The following is an 18,952-nucleotide window of genomic DNA, read 5'->3' as shown; positions in this document are numbered from 1 at the left end:
GCCTAAAAATATTTTTAAAAATCCACGAGCCTTGGTAGCTTGCCTAAAAATATTTTTAGAAATCCACGAGCTTTGGTAGGTTCCCTAAAAATAATTTTAAAAATCCACGAGCTTTGGTAGGTTCCCTAAAAATTATTTTAAAAATCCACGAGCTTTGGTAGGTTCCCTAAAAATAATTTTAAAAATCCACGAGCTTTGGTAGGTTCCCTAAAAATAATTTTAAAAATCCACGAGCTTTGGTAGGTTCCCTAAAAATAATTTTAAAAATCCACGAGCTTTGGTAGGTTCCCTAAAAATAATTTTAAAAATCCACGAGCTTTGGTAGGTTCCCTAAAAATAATTTTAAAAATCCACGAGCTTTGGTAGGTTCCCTAAAAATAATTTTAAAAATCCACGAACTTTGGTAGGTTCCCTAAAAATAATTTTAAAAATCCACGAGCTTTGGTAATTTCCCTAAAAATAATTTTAAAAATTCACGAGCTTTGGTAGGTTCCCTAAAAATAATTTTAAAAATCCACGAGCTTTGGTAGGTTCCCTAAAAATAATTTTAAAAATCCACGAGCCTTGTTAGGTTCCCTAAAAATAATTTTAAAAATCCACGAGCCTTGTTAGGTTCCCTAAAAATAATTTTAAAAATCCACGAGCCTTGGTGGGATCCCTAAAAATATTTTTAAAAATCCACGAGCCTTGGTGGGATCCCTAAAAATATTTTTAAAAATCCACGAGCCTTGGTGGGATCCCTAAAAATATTTTTAAAAATCCACGAGCCTTGGTAGCTTGCCTAAAAATATTTTTAAAAATCCACGAGCCTTGGTAGCTTGCCTAAAAATATTTTTAGAAATCCACGAGCTTTGGTAGGTTCCCTAAAAATAATTTTAAAAATCCACGAGCTTTGGTAGGTTCCCTAAAAATAATTTTAAAAATCCACGAGCTTTGGTAGGTTCCCTAAAAATTATTTTAAAAATCCACGAGCTTTGGTAGGTTCCCTAAAAATAATTTTAAAAATCCACGAGCTTTGGTAGGTTCCCTAAAAATAATTTTAAAAATCCACGAGCTTTGGTAGGTTCCCTAAAAATAATTTTAAAAATCCACGAGCTTTGGTAGGTTCCCTAAAAATAATTTTAAAAATCCACGAACTTTGGTAGGTTCCCTAAAAATAATTTTAAAAATCCACGAGCTTTGGTAATTTCCCTAAAAATAGTTTTAAAAATTCACGAGCTTTGGTAGGTTCCCTAAAAATAATTTTAAAAATCCACGAGCTTTGGTAGGTTCCCTAAAAATAATTTTAAAAATCCACGAGCCTTGTTAGGTTCCCTAAAAATAATTTTAAAAATCCACGAGCCTTGTTAGGTTCCCTAAAAATAATTTTAAAAATCCACGAGCCTTGGTGGGATCCCTAAAAATATTTTTAAAAATCCACGAGCCTTGGTGGGATCCCTAAAAATATTTTTAAAAATCCACGAGCCTTGGTGGGATCCCTAAAAATATTTTTAAAAATCCACGAGCCTTGGTGGGATCCCTAAAAATATTTTTAAAAATCCACGAGCCTTGGTGGGATCCCTAAAAATATTTTTAAAAATCCACGAGCTTTGGTAGGTTCCCTAAAAATAATTTTAAAAATCCACGAGCTTTGGTAGGTTCCCTAAAAATAATTTTAAAAATCCACGAGCTTTGGTAGGTTCCCTAAAAATAATTTTAAAAATCCACGAGCTTTAGTATGTTCCCTAAAAATAATTTTAAAAATCCACGAGCTTTGGTAGGTTCCCTAAAAATAATTTTAAAAATCCACGAGCTTTGGTAGGTTCCCTGAAAATATTTTTAAAAATCCACGAACGTTGGTAGTTTCCCTAAAAATAATTTTAAAAATCCACGAACGTTGGTAGTTTCCCTAAAAATAATTTTAAAAAGCCACGAGCTTTGGTAGGTTCCCTAAAAAAATTTTTAAAAATCCACGAGCTTTGGTAGGTTCCCTAAAAAAAAATTTAAAAATCCACGAGCTTTGGTAGGTTCCCTAAAAAAAATTTAAAAAATCCACGAGCTTTGGTAGGTTCCCTAAAAAAATTTTTAAAAATCCACGAGCTTTGGTAGGTTCCCTAAAAAAAAATTTAAAAATCCACGAGCTTTGGTAGGTTCCCTAAAAAAAATTTAAAAAATCCACGAGCTTTGGTAGGTTCCCTAAAAAAATTTTTAAAAATCCACGAGCTTTGGTAGGTTCCCTAAAAATAATATTAAAAATCCACAAACTTTGGTAGGTTCCCTAAAAATATTTTTAAAAATCCACGAACGTTGGTAGGTTCCCTAAAAATATTTTTAAAAATCTACGAACGTTGTTAGGTTCCCTAAAAATAATTTTAAAAATCTACGAGCCTTGGTAGGTTGCCTAAAAATATTTTTAAAAATCCAAGAGATTTGGTAGGTTCCCTAAAAATAATTTTAAAACTCCACGGGCCTTGTTAGGTTCCCTAAAAATATTTTTAAAAATTTAAGAGCCTTCTTGGGTTCCCTATAAGTTATTTGAAAAATATTGAATTGGGTTTTTTTTTGTTTTTCCTCTTTTTGATTTTTTAAGAAAGAAATAATCAATAATTTAATGACCTTATTTTGTCTACAAAAACAAACAATGACTTCGAGGTATGGTATGGGTGATAAGGTTTACAAAATGTTAAGAATTATAACGAATATTCGAAATCAATATATTGAATTTGAAATACGTATTATAATTAATTTAATTATTATATTATTTTTACAACCTTGAGATCGAATAAAAATTTCATATAAATTTGCAGCAGAAAACTCTTTAAAAATCAGTTCATTAGTAAATTTTGTTAGAACAACTACAACAACAACAACATGAAAGCTGTATTCATTTTATTTGTTGTAGTTCTGGTAGCCCAGGTAATTTACAGGCAAATTTTTATCCACCATCCTAGAATTGATTTAAATCAATCCTATTCCCCCTAGACTTTAGCTGTGCCTCACCTCGTAAAACGCAATGTTGCCGCCGATGGCAAGGATAATTTTAAGGCCATGATGGCCGATGTTAAAGTCCGAGTCCAGGACAATGTCAATGCCATACCAGATTCATTAAGTAAATATAAAAACGAATTTGTGGAGATCTTGAGAGAATTCGATGAACCCAACAATAAAATCGTGTGCAGTGCAAAAATGGTGGCGATTCTTGATAAACTTCACGCGGCAATTAACAAAATCAAATCGGAGGGCAGTGAAGATGCTAAGCGGGTTCTTGAGATAGCACGTGCAAATAAAAATGAAAAATTCAATACAATCTATGAGGAGGGTCTGGAATATTCCCGTCATCCAGAATTGTTCGAAGAGGAATATTGTTGAGGATTTTTGTTAATATTTTTTTGTTATTATTATTTCTATTATATGTTTTACTGTCCATTAAAAAATAAATAAACTAAATTCAATAAAAATGTTAGCGAAATTGAAATTCCAATTGTCTTCCAGTACTACTTAATTTATAAGTCGTCTTCAGGGAGTTTTGCAATCAACTTCCTGCTGGGTCGTGGTGACTAGTCTTTAATGTTATGGCTTCTTAGTTAACAAGCAGCCCTAGTGGCCGAATCTAAAAAACTGCACATTCGCCCATCATTTCCCAGCATTAAGCGACATCAATTCTTGGAACTGTTATAGAAAACACACACGCGCCATCGATGAGCAGAGCTGCTTTTTCAGACAAAGACATTATCAATCGACAAGCAGTAGTTTATTTTAATCCGTAAAAAGACCAAATGAACCATTATATCGCTGTGGATATTCCGTCTTAGGTCTCCTCTATTTGTGAATGAATTCTGGCTATTTTGATGCTCTAAATTTAGACGAATGTTTTGTCGTCCACTGAGTCATGCAAAATTAAATCAAAACCAGACAGTTTTTTTTGTCACATCAGCATTTTTCGGAAAACATTGACTGTCTGGATTCTATATTTATTCAATGGTTCATTGCAGTTTTTTTGGATGGAATCGAATCATTAAAGATGAGGTATTGCAACCATATTAGCTTAATGCGAAGGCAATTAAATCAATAAAGTACTCTATTGTGTAAACTTTTCTTGTCAACGAAATAATATTTACATTCCAATACGGTTTCAGACCCTCCTAATCAGTAACATATCAGATCACAACGCATTATACCAAATCGGAGAAAAGACCCACAAAGACCAAATATGCCTTTCTAAGCTCAAGACGATGAAGTTGTGTTACAAGACCACCAGTTTAGCATACCTTCTGAGAACGGTAAGAATAAAGAATTAAAGAAAATTCCTCATCGATGGTCAGACCAATAGGCATAAACTTTTGAGGGAAATTTTTAATTGATTTTAAAAAATTACATTTTGAAGTAAATGTGAAGAATAGCTTTAAAACTAATCACTTGAATAAACGTGAATTTAAAAAAGGATGATTGGAATTTTTAATCAATATTTATTTTATCAACGATCTTCTTCGCTAAACGTAGATGTCCAAATAAAGCCACACGAGAGGCACAAAACGTGAATTTTTTAGGAAAAATTTAAAAAATGAGGATTCTTAAGAAAATTTTTAAAGCAAAAAACTTTGATTTTTAAGAAAATTTTTAATGCACAAAACTTGCATTCTTTAAGAAATTTTAAAAAGCACAAAATGTGGAATTTTAAGCACATTTTTAAAGCTCAAAACGTGGATTTTTCAAGGAATTTTTTAAAGCACAAAACGAGAATTTTTGAAGCAAATTTTAAAGCCACACCTTAGGTGCAAAGCTTGGAGTTTTAAAGAAAATTTTAAAGCCACGGCAGAAGCACAAACGTGGATTTTTTATGAACATTTTTAAACCACAAATCGTGGATTTTTTGTGGAAATTTTTAAAGCACACATCGTGGATTTTTTAAGGTAAGATATTTTTTAAAGCACTAAATGTGGATTTTAAGGAAATTTTTAAAGCTCAAAACGTGGTTAAAATTTTGCAGCACAAATCGTTGATTTTCAAGAAAATTTTTGAAGCAGAAAACGAGCATTTTTGAAGCAAATTTTAAAGCCACGCCAGAGGTGTAAAGCTTGGAGTTTTAAAGAAAATTTTAAAGCCACAGCAGATGCAAAAACGTGGATTTTTTATGAACATTTTTAGAGCACAAATCCTGGATTTTTTGTGGAAAATTTTAAAGCACACATCGTGGATTTTTTTTACAAAAATTTTGAAGCACAAAACGTGTATTTTTTTTTTAAAAAACGTTTTTGAACCAAACATGGATTTTTATACCCTACACCACTATGTGGGGAGGGTATTATAAGTTGGTTTTGGCCAAAAAGTTTGTAACGCATCGAAATAATGGTCCTAGACCCATACTTATATATACCAAAATGAATGTCTCGACGAGCTGAGTCGATCTGGCTATGTGTGTCCGTCCGTCCGTCTGTCCATCTAAACCTTGTAATAACGCTACAGGTCGCAATTTTGATCGGATCGTCACGAAATTTTGGACGTTGATGGGGGTCCCGGAGGGGAAGAAGCCTATTGATTTTGGAATGGGCAAAAAACTTATGTGCATAAAAAGACAACGTTTTTTTCCAAAGCGAATATCTCAGCTTGTATAAGGGATATACCAAAAGCAAAACCTGACAATGAAAGTAGAAAATATCACCTTTTTAATGATGTAAGGTAGGTTCTCGTTGGTGATCAAACAACGAAGATATTACAATAGTCGCAAATAAAACCCAACTTTTCATTTTTGCGATTTTAATTATAATGACGAATATCACAGCTTTGGTTGAGGACTTTCCAAAAGCAAGGACTGACTATGAAAGTAGAAGATCCCATGTTTACAATGATACAAACTAGGTCGGCGTAGGTGCCCAAATAACGGAGATATCGCAATAGTCGGTAATACATCCCATTTTTAAATTTTTTTTGGAAATCACGCTACAGGTCGCGATGGGGGTCTCACAGGTGAAGAAGCCTATTGATTTTGGTGTTGGTCGGATAATATTTAGGGGTCGTAATAAGCAAAAAACTTATTTGGATAAAAAGGCAACGTTTTTTCCAAAGCGAATATGTCAGCTTCTATAAGGGGTATACCAAAAGCAAAACCTGACAATGAAAGTAGAAAATATCACCTTTTTAATGATGTAAGTAGGTTCTCGTTGGTGATCAAACAACGAAGATATCACAATAGTCGCAAATAAAATCCAACATTTTATTTTTGCGATTTTAATAATAATGACGGATATCGCAACTTTGAATGGGGACCATCTAAAAGCAAAGCCTGACTAAGAAAATAGAAAATCCCGTCTTTAAAATTATGCAAAGGAGGTTGGCGTAGGTGGTCAAATAATAGAGATATCGCAATAGTCGGTAATACATACCTTTTTCCACTTTTTCTGCAATCACACTACAGGTCGGAATTTTGATCGGATCATCACGAAATTTTCTCACAGAGATAGAAGCATTTTGATGTTGGTGATGTCGATAGTAGTCAAATATAAAATTAAATATTAATTATTTTGTTTCAGTTCGCCTTAAGTCATTTGGTATAAAAGCCAGATAGGTGAAAACTTTCGTATCTCCCTAAAAGAAATGTTTTCGAGTGAAAACATAATGCACAGAGGTAGTGGTATGACATAGTCGGCCCCGTAACGACTATAGCCTTTTCTCGCTTGTTTTTTTTTATTTTTAAGCCAGTTTAGTTGGTGCCGACACCCAACAAAAATTGTGCCCCCGTAACAGAGCCCGCAAGTAGAACTTATTTCAAAATTGCAAAGGTCGGACCAATCAGAAACTCCCTGGGAGAGTTATCTTGCGGATTTGTCATTTTAGATGATACATTTAGAGTTTCTTGGAGTTTTTAGGCCATTATAGCGACTTGTCGTAAAGGGGACTTGCGGGTGAAACCCTGCTGAAAGAAATAAAATCGCACCAAGAGGAGCTCTTAAACTTCACATTTTCCGAATTTTGTGTGGCAGGTACCCGAAGGAGTAGATCGATATAGTCGATATTTCAACACGATCCTGGAAGCAATATAACCATATGAAAAGTTATGACCAATTCGGGTACTGCCTTCAAGAGTTATGGTGAAATTTTTACGGGAGAGGTGCCTGAAAGAGTAAACCGATATGGCTCATCTTCGAACTTAAACTAAGTGTGGACAAAATATTACGAAGGCCAAGGTTGGATCGAATTGCCTGATCTGTTCGAAAGTTATCGTGCGCTGAACGGACATTGATAAATCGACTCTCAATTGTCTGAAACGGATTTTGTGCAGACATCTTCTTCTTAATTGGCAAATCCGTTATACAGATATAAGCGATCATATAATAATTTAAAAATATGTTGAAGTAGCACCCTCGTTTGGCCGAAAACTAAGCGCCGTGTATATTGTTCGTTGTTCATATTGTATGATTTTCAGAAGAAAGTTATTTCAGTGGTTTCCCGAGGCCTTCTGAAGGGTTTATAGTTTCCCGTCTAGTTTCAGCCGCTTCTCCTGGAGTGAAGACGCTGTTTTCTGCCGCTTTATTTAAAGAAAGACCCAGCTAGCCGTTGGTCCGCGAGACGTATTCGATTTCCGTATTACCACCCATATTTGGGAAACATTCCCCTATCCGCCACCTATTGGACATGTTCTCCGAATTGGTATATTTTATTCGTTGTTCATATTGTATGATTTTCAGAAGAGAGATACTTCAGTGGTTTCCCGAGGCCTTCAAAAGGGTTTATAGTTTCCCGTCTTGTTTCAGCCGCTTCTCCTGGAGTGAAGACGCTGTTTTCTGCCGCTTTATTTACAGAAAGACCCAGCTACCTGTGGGTCTTTCTGTAAATAAAGCGATGAGGCCCTCGATAGTCTATAGACTGAGGGTATAAAAATTCTTCAAAATATCTAGGGACCAATCTGCATTGGCGTTGAATATCGCCGTATGAAAGACGAACTGTACCAGTGGTATACCGACACCGGGGTAGTCAAACGTATCGAAGTGCAAAGATTACTTTGAAGAGGGCATATAATGAGGATGGGTAACAACAAACGAAGTAAAATAGCATATGAGAGCAATCCTCGTGACTGTGTACTCAAAGCTGTAAGACCAAGACTTCGATGGGGTAACCAAGTTAGGAGTGGTTGGAAATCTATTGGAATTGTGGCAGGTCCACGTTTTGGTATAGCCCCCATATAACGGTATCCCCGATTTACGGTATTTTGACGTTTTTAGGTACATTTTCAGACCGATTTAGCTATAATTTGACATTCAGGGTTCTTAAGTGTCAATAAACTCATATAACAAAACTTGTGGACATAGGTCCACGTTTTGGTATAGCCCCCATATAACGGTACACCCCGATTTACGGTATTTTGACGTTTTTAGCTACATTTTCAGACCGATGTAGCTATAATTAGACATTTAGGGTTCTTAAGTGTCAATAAACTTATATAACAAAAGTTTTGGACATAGGTCCACGTTTTGGTATAGCCCCCATATAACGGTACCCCCCGATTTACGGTATTTTGACGTTTTTAACTACATTTTCAGACCGATTTAGCTATAATTTGATATTTAGGGTTCTTAAGTGCCAATAAACTTATATAAGAAAACTTGTGGACATAGGTCCACGTTTTGGTATAGCCCCCATATAACGGTATCCCCGATTTACGGTATTTTGACGTTTTTAGCTACATTTTCAGACCGATGTAGCTATAATTTGACATTTAGGGTTCTTAAGTGTCAATAAACTTATATAACAAAAGTTGTGGACATAGGTCCACGTTTTGGTGTAGCCCCCATATAACGGTACCCCCCGATTTACGGTATTTGGCCGTTTGTAGCTACATTTTCAGACCGATTTAGCTATAATTTGACATTTAGGGTTCTTAAGAGTCAATAAACTTATATAACTAGTGGACATAAGTCCATGTTTTGGAATAGCCCCCATTTAACGATACCGCACGATTTCAGGTATTTTGACGTTTAAATTCACATTTCTTGACCGAATTAGCTATAATTTGATATTTAGGGTACTTAGTGACCAGAAAACTTATATTCGAAATAATTATGAACGTAGGTCCATGTTTTTGTATACCCCATATAACAGTACCTCGGTATAACGGATTTCGGTATCCCCATATAACGGATTTTCGGTATTTTGAGAATTTTACCTACGAGTTTTAACCGAATTATCTGTAATTTGAACATTTGACATTTGAAATTTTTAGTGGTCACGGCACCTCTCCACCAAAAATTGTCAAGAAAGGTCGATGTATTGATAAAGCTCCCATATAAAAGTACCTCCCGATTTTCAGTAATTTGATGATTTTAACTACAATATTAAACAGAACTAGCAGTAATTTGACATTTGAAGCTTTTAGTGGTCACAACACCTCTCCATAAAAAATTGTCAACATAGGTCCATGTTCGGATATAGCTCCCATATAACGGTACCTTCCAATTTTCAGTAATTGGCAATTTTAGCTAAAATTTTTAACCGAACTAAATGTAATTTGACATTTGAAGGTTGTAGTGGTCACCATACATCTGCATCAACAATTTTCAACATAGCCCCAATATAACGATACTTCCCGATTTTCGGTACTTTGAGGATTTTACTTAAAACTTTTAACCGAACGTAGGTCCATGTTTTGGTATAGCCACAAAACAAACCTCCCGATTTTCCGCACCTTAGCTTTATTTTTTGGACAAACTTTCTGTAATTTGAAGTTTAAAAGCTAACAAAAATTGTCCATTTAAGTTCATATTTTCGTATAGCCCACATACCTCCGAACTAGCTGTTAATGACATTTGAAGTTCCCACGTTATGTACCGATTTTCGGTATTTTGAGGATTCTAGCTACAATTTTTAACCGAATTAGGAGTTATTTGACATTAAAGGCTCCCATCAAAAACTGTCAACATAGGTCCATGTTTTATTATAACCCCTATATAACGGTACTTCCCAATTTCTAGCCCACCAAAAAATGTCAACATACATAGCTAGATATAGGCACCATAAAATAGGGCCTACCGAATGAAACATTTTATGTATATTATCTGACATTTCAACGTACCCACTTAAAGTTGGGGACAGGAATGAAAACTAATTATTTCATTTTAGTTCAGAATATTTTATGGTGGAGGGTATGAAAAGTTCGGCCCGGCCGAACTTAACGCTTTTTTACTTGTTTAATTGTTAAATTCAACTTCGATAAAAGTTTTGCCTTGGTTTTTTACTTCAAATAATTTTCTAATTGTATGAAAAATTTGAATTTCATTCTGAAAAATCTGAAAAACAAAAACTATGATTTTGAAATAAATAACCCTTATTTCGATGCTGTTCTGGAAATAGATCATCATCCCAAAAAACGGCTTAGAGCAAAATATCATATGGAGTTAAACTCTTTTGAACATATCACAACTATCCAATTTGTTTTAAATGCAGTTTGAAAACCAATATTGTTGCTGCAAATTTATTGGAGGTGCGGTCTAAGGTAAGTACCAACAGATTTTTTTCAACTCATGAATCGTCGTTTCTTATCTTGTATTCAATTGACCCTGGGCGGAGTAGCTGTCCGCCCTGTTTATCCACTTCAAATGTACCACCTCGATATACTTAAAGAAAGTGACATTTTCATGTTTTCATTTTTGCCGACCTCTTCCCAAAACGAAATTATGCAGTAATAAAATGTTGGCATTCCATTGTTGTCTCCGAGAGATTTCATCATGAAGATCAGTGAAAAAACGAAAAGAAGAAACAAAACAAACAACAAAACATTCTAATATCTATCTGTCCATAATGGTGTTGTTGTTAGAATGTATCTCGCCTAAGTGCACAAAATCCCGATGAATGCCAAAAATAGATCTCGCTTCACTGGAAAATGGCGTATAACGGGGCACAAAGTAGAAGAAAGCCTTTTGTCGAGCAAGGGAACACACAAACAAAATGACAAACACATGCCAAAAGGAAGGGAAAATACAGTTCAGTGGCTGCTGCAACTGCAGTTAGTGCGAGCCTGACTGCAACGCTGCTCGCAGCAGCAGCAGTTGGACAGCATCCATTGCATATGTGACAATCACAAAATGTTCACACATGACAACAAAGGAACACAACTTAAATAAACAATTGACAACAAGGAGCAACAGTGTCTCTGCCAGCAGAGACGTTGCGTTACTGTTGCGGTGCAGGATCCCCAGCAAACTGCAGTGAACTACATTTTCTATTTTCATACAAATCGTGATCTTCGTTCTTACTCCACTGTTTACGCCTCAATGTTTCTTACTTTCGTTTCGGGACACGCACAATATTTCTCGTTTATGGCATTCCTTGGAGTTTAGTCTGCGTGTATCTGTAACGGTGTCCGGGTCTCCGAAAATCTGTGAAGACGAGAGCATCCGCCGTGTATGCAACAATCGAACAAAAATCGCATTGACTGACTCTATCTGATATTGTTTGGAGTGAAAAATTCTCGTTGTTCTTCTTGTTGTTTATACTAAATTCGGAAATTATTTGAAAAAAGAAAGAAAAAAAATTGTCGCGACAGTGTGTGAGACACTTGAACTTGTGCGTTCATTCGCCCGATTCAAAAATACATTTTGTGGAAAACTAAATAAATAAAAACCCAGAAGGAAAGTGATTTGAAAATCGTAAGAAAGAAAGTCCAGTGAGGATTTTTCTTTTCTCAATTCAGTGGAATACAACAAAGTATGTGGTGAAAAAAGTTTTAGAAAATTTTTTGACAAAATTTTTAAAAATATAAATATGTTATAAACTGCAACAATTAATATTTTTCCTCTTGGAAACCTTAAAATATGGATTTTTGGATGAAAATTGCATAAAAATTTCGATTTGTTATTGAATATTACTTTTTAAACAGCCTTTTGAGGTACAAAAACTATCAATCATAAGAGGATATCGAACTCAAACCAGCTCCCCGATTTAAGCGAGACTCTGCTTTAAATATGAAAAGCTTAAAGGATTACTCAGGGAGTACAATAAAAACCGCTCGAATATAAACAAAACAAGTAACCCAACCTTGGGGATATTCCTGTGATCAGCATTTCCAGTGAAATATTATTTGACCAAATATCTGAAAAAATATTTAAAGAAACGAATAAAAAACAAATAAAACTGGATTTTAATTCAATTAAGTTTTTCTATATTGAAAGCTTTAATTGCCTAACTTTACATGAAATTGAAGAAAATTCACTGTTACCAATATGAAGAACTGTATTCTGAATGAATCCGAATAATAAGTGAACATTACTAAAATTCGAATTCGAATAAAATTAATTCAAACATATTCTTCTAAATAAATCTTATGTGAAACAATATTATTTTTTCCTATTTTTACAGTGAAATTGTGAACATATGTAAATTATATAAACCAAAAAACTTCACCAAAGTGCCCGGAAAAATTATAAAATTTAACTGACCCGATCAGTCGGATTATAATGCTATAAAAGTGCAAAAACAAAACAAAGCAAAACAAACAAACCGCCTATATTTTAATTCTTAAAATTATTTATTATTAAATTATTAATTAATTTATTTATTTATTTAAAAAGGTAAGTGTTCACATACTTCTAAATATCTTATATGTATCTTTAGTAAGAATTCATTCATTTTTTATCTTATTTTTTATTAAGAATACAAAAAAATATTCAAATATTTTAACTAAAAACCCTACATTAATATATGATATTTGAATCTCTTAAATGAAATTCAGATATACATATTTTATATTAAAGACCTTGAAATTTGAAAATTGCATTTGTAATTTGAATTATTCCATTTGAAATTCGAACTAATCCATTTGTAATTCGATTTTTTCCATTTGAAATTCGTATTATTTCATTTGAAATTCGAATTATTTCGTTTTTAAATTCGTGACATTTTATTTGTAATACGAAAAATCTAAGTCCCAATATACATTAGGCAAGTTTACTTGCGGCAAGTCCCCGCTTGTCGGAGAGACACGTAAGGGGAATGGAAATGGAAATAAGTAAAAAGGTATCAGTCGGCTTTGCCGACAGAGATATACACTCAGCCTATGTGAATTGAAACGTTCATCCACGGACAGATCGAATGTATCTGGAGTCTTTTCTGAATTTTGTAGTGGGTCATCGTATAACTTTTGGACCAGTGTGCCAGGAAGCATATTGGCGTGCTTTTCCTATACAAAAGTCCACCTGGAGATGACCTTTCCCATACAAAAGTTGACCGGAGATGTCTTTTCCTATACAAAAGTTCACCGGAGATGACTTTTCCCATACAAAAGTTCAGCGGAGATGACTTTCCAATACAAAAGTTCACCGGAGATGACTTTTCCAATACAAAAGTTCACCGGAGATGACTTTTCCTATACAAAAGTTCACCGGAGATGACTTTTCCTATACAAAAGTTCACCGGAGATGACTTTTCCTATACAAAAGTTCACCGGAGATGACTTTTCCTATACAAAAGTTCACCGGAGATGACTTTTCCTATACAAAAGTTCACCGGAAATGACATTTCCTATACAAAAGTTCACTGGAGATGACTTTTCCAATACAAAAGTTCATCGGAGATGACTTTTCCCATACAAAAGTTCACCGGAGATGACTTTTCCAATACAAAAGTTCATCGGAGATGACTTTTCCCATACAAAAGTTCACCGGAGATGACTTTTCCTATACTAAAGTTCAACGGAGATGTCTTTTCCTATACAAAAGTTCACCGGAGATGACTTTTCCCATACAAAAGTTCACCGGAGATGACTTTTCCCATACCAAAGATCACCGGAGATGACTTTTCCAATACAAAAGTTCACCGGAGATGACTTTTCCAATACAAAAGTTCACCCGAGATGACTTCTCCAATACAAAAGTTCACCGGAGATGACAGCATCGGCATACTTTTCCAAAGGAGCTTCGAACAGACTATCGTGCTCCCCATCCACTACATATGGTGCTATAGGGTTTTTACACCTTTCGGGCTGTTTTCGCAAGAAGAATGGATTTCCCCTTGAAAAACTTTTACCGTCGTAATTGAGGCAGCGAATGCAAGTTGCTTCAACAAAAATCAAAGTGAATCGAGCGCAGGTGTTAAAGTGAACTTATCCGAAATTTTGCTTGGGAGATACATAATGGAGTGGACAAATATAGTATGGACCAAATCGGTTACTCTCTTCAAGATTTATTGTGCGCATAATTTTCCGAAAAAATTTGAACTTTTGTGGGGAGTTACTAAGTAGGCAGATAAGGCTTATCTTAGAAATGAAACTAAGTTTGAACAAAATATTACCAAATTTTTAACCGAATCGGCAGATCCGTTCGAGAGTTATCTTGCGGTCAAACCACTACACACGGTGTTACAGTTTTTTTTTTTTTTTTTGCAAATTTCAGGCTATTTTCTCAGGAAGTGTGGACTTGCCCCTAGTTAAATTTGCACCGTCATATTGGGGAGCGGTGAATACAAGTTGTTACAACAAAAATCGAAGCAATTCGAGAGCAGTTGCTAAACTGAACTTATCCGAAATTTTATGTGGGGGTACCCGTGGGAGTGGACCGATTGAGTCCATATTGGAATCTCATCTAAGTCTGGTAGAAATTTCAAGATGTGCAAAGTATGGACCAAATCAGTTTCTCCCATCAAGAGTTATCGTACGCACAAAATTTCCGAACATTTTCGAACTTTTGTGGGGGAGGTACCGGAAGGAGTGGACCGACATAACTCATCTTCGAATTTAAACTTAGTCTGGACAAAACCAAATTTTGGACCGAATCGGTTGATCCGTTCAAGAGTTATCGTGCGCTCCAGCCAGCCAGATAGACAGACGGACGGACATGGCTAAATCATCTCCAAATTGTCTGAAACTGATTTCGTCCAAACATACTTGGGGTCTAAAACCATTATTTCGATGAGCATAAATGATGAGGGTTATCATAAATGCTGAGGATATATTGATAACTCTCCGACGGATCTGCCGATTCGGTTCAAAATTTGGCCTTTCTAATATGTTGGCCAAACTTAGTTTAACCTCCCCCACAAAAATTCAAAAATATTCGGAAAAGTTGTGGGCACGATAACTCTTGAAGTGAGTGACCGATTTTGTCCACGCTTTACACATCCTAATTTATCCGCTCATTCGGGTAGCTCCCACGCAACATTTCGGAAAAGTTTAGTTTAGGGCCTGCTCTCGAAACGCTATGATTTTTGTTGTGATAACTTGTTTTCACTGCCCCCGTTACGACGGTATAAGTTTCAGCAGGGGCAAATCCATACTTCCTGAGAAAATAGCCTGAAAGGTGCAAAAGAACCCCTATGACACCGTGTGTAGTGGTTCAAGCGCAAGATAACTCTCGAACGGATATGCCGATTCGTTTCAAAATTTGGCCTTTGTACTATTTTGTCCAAACTTATTTTAAGTTTGAAGATACATGATATCGATCCACTTCTTCAGGTACCTCCCCCACAAAAATTCAAAAATGTTTGAAAAATTTGTGTGCACGATAACTCTTGAAAGGAGTGACCGATTTGGTCTACGCCTTACCCATCCTAATATATCTACTAGATATAGGTCCGATTCGGATGTGGACTATATTTATCCACCCCTTCAGTTATGTCCCAGACAAAATTTTGGATAAGTTCACTTTAAAACCTACTCTCGAAACACTTTGATTTTTGTTGAAGCAACTTTAATTCGCTCCCTCAATTACGACGGTAAGAGTTTATTCAGGGGCAGGTCCATACTTCATGAGAAAACAGCCCGAAGGGTGCCCTTATGGCACCCCTTTGGTATACGTCGGTCCATTCCTTTATGTACCTCCTCCGCAAAACTTTTGAACTTTAATCCTAACCATTATTTTTGTCGGTTCATAAGCCCAAAAATTTGAAACCCCATAAATACATAAGTTTTTTGGGAAAATTTGTTTCAATTTACACAGGCTGCGGGTATATCTCTTTCGGCAAAACCGACTGATACTTTTTTTCTTGTTATACCCTCCACCGTTATATGGAGGGTATAATAAAAATTGTCATTCCGTTTGTAACACATAGAAATATTCATCGGAGACCTTATAAAGTATATATATTATTGATCAGCATAAAATTCTATGTAGATTTGACCATGTCCGTCTGTCCGTCTGTTGAAATCAAGATACAGCTCGCAATTTTAAAGATAGAAAGTCAAAATTTGGTACAGAAGTTTTTATTACTTGCAGGATGGTTGGTATTGAAAATGGGATATATCGGTCCACGTTTTGATATAGCCCCCATAGAACGGTACCTCCCGTTTTTCGGTATTTTTAAGGTTTTAGCCTCATTATCACATCGAAATGGTACTTAGTCTTCGTTGGGGGTACAAAAATTTTCCCCAGAAATTTGTCGGTATAGGTCCCGTCCTTCATATAGCCCTCATAGAAAGTACATCCCGATTTTCGGTGTTTTCAAGGTTGTGGCCTCAATATTCCTCAGAAATGTTTGCAATTTGGTATTAAGTGTTCGTTGGGGGTACAAAATTTTTCCCCAGAAATTTGTCGGTATAGGTCCCCGCCTTCATATAGCCCCCCCATAGAACGGTACCACCCGATTTTCGGTATTTTGAAGGTTGTGGCCACAATAATCCACGGAAATTACTGAAATTTGGTATTTGGTCTTCTTTTGGGGTACTAAACGTTCCATATGAAATTTGTCGGTATAGGTCCACGCCTTCATCTAGCCCTCATAGAAAGTACCTACCGATTTTCGATGTTTTTAAGGTTGTGGCCTCAATATTCCTCAGAAATGTCTGAAATTTGGTATTTAGTGTTCGTTAGGGGTACAAAACTTTCCCATAGAAATTTTTCGGTATAGGTCTACGCCTTCATTTAGCCCCCATAGAACTGTACCTCCCGATTTTCGGTATTTTTAAGGTAGTGGCCACAATAATCCACCGAACTGGCTGAAATTTAGTATTTGGTCTTCATTTGGCGTATTAAACGTTCCATATGAAATTTTTCGGTACAGTTCCACGACATAGTATAGCCCCCATAGAGCGGTACCTCCCCATTTGCGGTATTTTGAAGATTTCGCCCTCAATATTCAACCGAAATGGCTGAAATTTGGTATTTTGTCTTCATTTGGGTTATTAAACGTTTCGTATGAAATTTGCGGTATATGTCCACGCCTTCATATATCCCCCATAGAACAGTGCCTCCAGATTTTCGGTGTTTTGAAGGTTGTGGCCTCAATATTAATCAGAAATGTCTGAAATTTGGTATTTAGTGTTCGTTAGGGGTACGAAACTTTCCCATAGAAATTTGTCGGTATAGGTTCATGCCTTCATATAGCCCCCATAGAACAGTACCTCCCGATTTACGGTATTTTGAAGGTTGTGGCCACAATAATCCACCGAAATTACTGAAATTTGGTATTTGGTCTTTATTTGGGGTACTAAACGTTTCATATGAAATTTGTCGGTATATGTCCACGCCTTCATATAGCCCCCATAGAACAGTACCACCCGATTTTCGGTATTTTGAAGGTTTTAGCCTCATTATCACACCGAAATGGCTGAAATTTGGTACTTAGTCTTCGTTGGGGGTACAAAACTTTTCCCCAGAAATCTGTCGTTATATGTCCACTCCTTCATATAGACCTAATAGAACGGTACCTCCCGATTTTCCCAATTCTGAAGGTTATGACGCCAATATCCCACCGAAAGACTGAAATTTGTTATTTAGTCTTCCATGGGGTTATAAAACTTTCCAGAAGAGAATTATCAATATATATCCGCGGGTTCCTACGTCCCCCATAGAAGCGTACCTCTTGATTTTCGGTATTTTGTATGTTTTACGGAATATCGGAAATTTGGGTCTTCGAGTCTAAAAACTTTCCGCCAGAAATTTGTAGGAATATATCGACGTTTTTGAAGGTCATACACATTGATTTACCGATATTGCTGAAATTTGGTATTTAGCCTTCTTCAATACAACTCGTGGTGGAGGGTATAAAAAAAATCGGCCAGGCCGAATTTAACGCCGTTCTTACTTGTTTTAATTATTTTTTATTAGGTTTATAACATAAACATAAACTTAATCATTTGAAAGTTCAATATTTTTTGCATTTTTTCTTCGCATACAGTTAATTTTGTACAAAAAAATAAAGCAATTTAAATATGTTACTTAAATAAATGAATTCGTATCTATAGTCGGTAACTATTACCCAATTGTCGGCATGCTACAAACGAACACACTTCAAACTATGCCTAATATAGCTTGACATGGAATAAAACTAATTTTTATTGAAGTTATTTTTATTAATTTGACTTTTAATATTTTTCAATAGTTTTGAGCTAAAAATAATTGATAAAGCTCAAGTTTTTCACCCCAAACCAACTTCTGACAAACTTGACATTATGTTGCCCCTAAAATCGGAATCAGCAAAAATTGCAGAATTACAATAATTTCTTACACAACAACAAATTTGTTGAAAATTTTGTCATTTCAATATACTATGTAATTACTTTTCGGTTGTGGTGAAAAACGCTCACCAACAAAAAGTTAAATTCCGATATATTAACTCAATAAACTGACACTATGGTTGAAGCTTTTTTAAGATTATTTTCATATTTTATTACAGTAATTTTTAATTATTTGAGTTCCAATACAAAAGATGCCGACTACTGGTACATGCCGGACTTAGAAGCACTTACCCTATAAGAGGCCCTTAATGGTATTATATAAGTAGACAATTAAAGTATTCTATAAGAACTTCGTGAAGAGATTCTAAATAAAACCCTTGAAAGTTTTTTTTTATAAAAATCCTTCTATGATTTTCTATGAGAAGCTCTTACAATATTGTCTTCTGTAGAAGATTCGCCTTTTAAAAGTTGTTCCATGGATGACAAAGGGAAGTGAAATTTTCTTTAATAAAGCACCAAAAATGTTCTTTCGTTAATCTTCAGAGACACTTCCCATAACATTGTCCAAATCTTTAAAATCTTTCCCAAGCAACCTTCCCC

The 18,952-nt window shown here is 35.3% G+C and overlaps 2 protein-coding genes across 3 annotated transcripts in view; both read left to right on the top strand.

Moving 5' to 3' along the window:
- Positions 1-2,800: 2,800 nt before the first annotated feature.
- LOC141403915 (uncharacterized) lies at positions 2,801-3,408 on the top strand. The gene is made up of 2 exons (XM_073987018.1): positions 2,801-2,895; positions 2,962-3,408. The coding sequence occupies exons 1-2, from the start codon at positions 2,851-2,853 to the stop codon at positions 3,346-3,348; spliced, it is 432 nt and encodes a 143-aa protein (XP_073843119.1). The 5' UTR covers positions 2,801-2,850; the 3' UTR covers positions 3,349-3,408.
- A 6,829-nt stretch (positions 3,409-10,237) lies between these two features.
- rols (zinc-RING finger and ankyrin repeat domain-containing protein rolling pebbles) overlaps positions 10,238-18,952 on the top strand; it is a 256,019-nt gene continuing 247,304 nt past the window's right edge. Inside the window, exon 1 of one of the 2 annotated variants that reach the window (XM_073983117.1) lies at positions 10,238-10,462. The gene's annotated coding sequence lies outside the window, so the exon portion shown is untranslated. The remainder of the gene's footprint in view (positions 10,463-18,952) is intronic. The other variant, XM_073983128.1, reaches the window with a different exon arrangement.

The sequence above is a fragment of the Musca autumnalis genome, unplaced genomic scaffold (genome assembly GCF_047663935.1).
Source record: "Musca autumnalis isolate F117 unplaced genomic scaffold, ASM4766393v1 scaffold_4, whole genome shotgun sequence".
Lineage (NCBI taxonomy): Eukaryota > Metazoa > Arthropoda > Insecta > Diptera > Muscidae > Musca > Musca autumnalis.
Note: the sequence above shows the minus strand (reverse complement) of the source record. Positions and strands in the feature narration are given on the sequence as shown.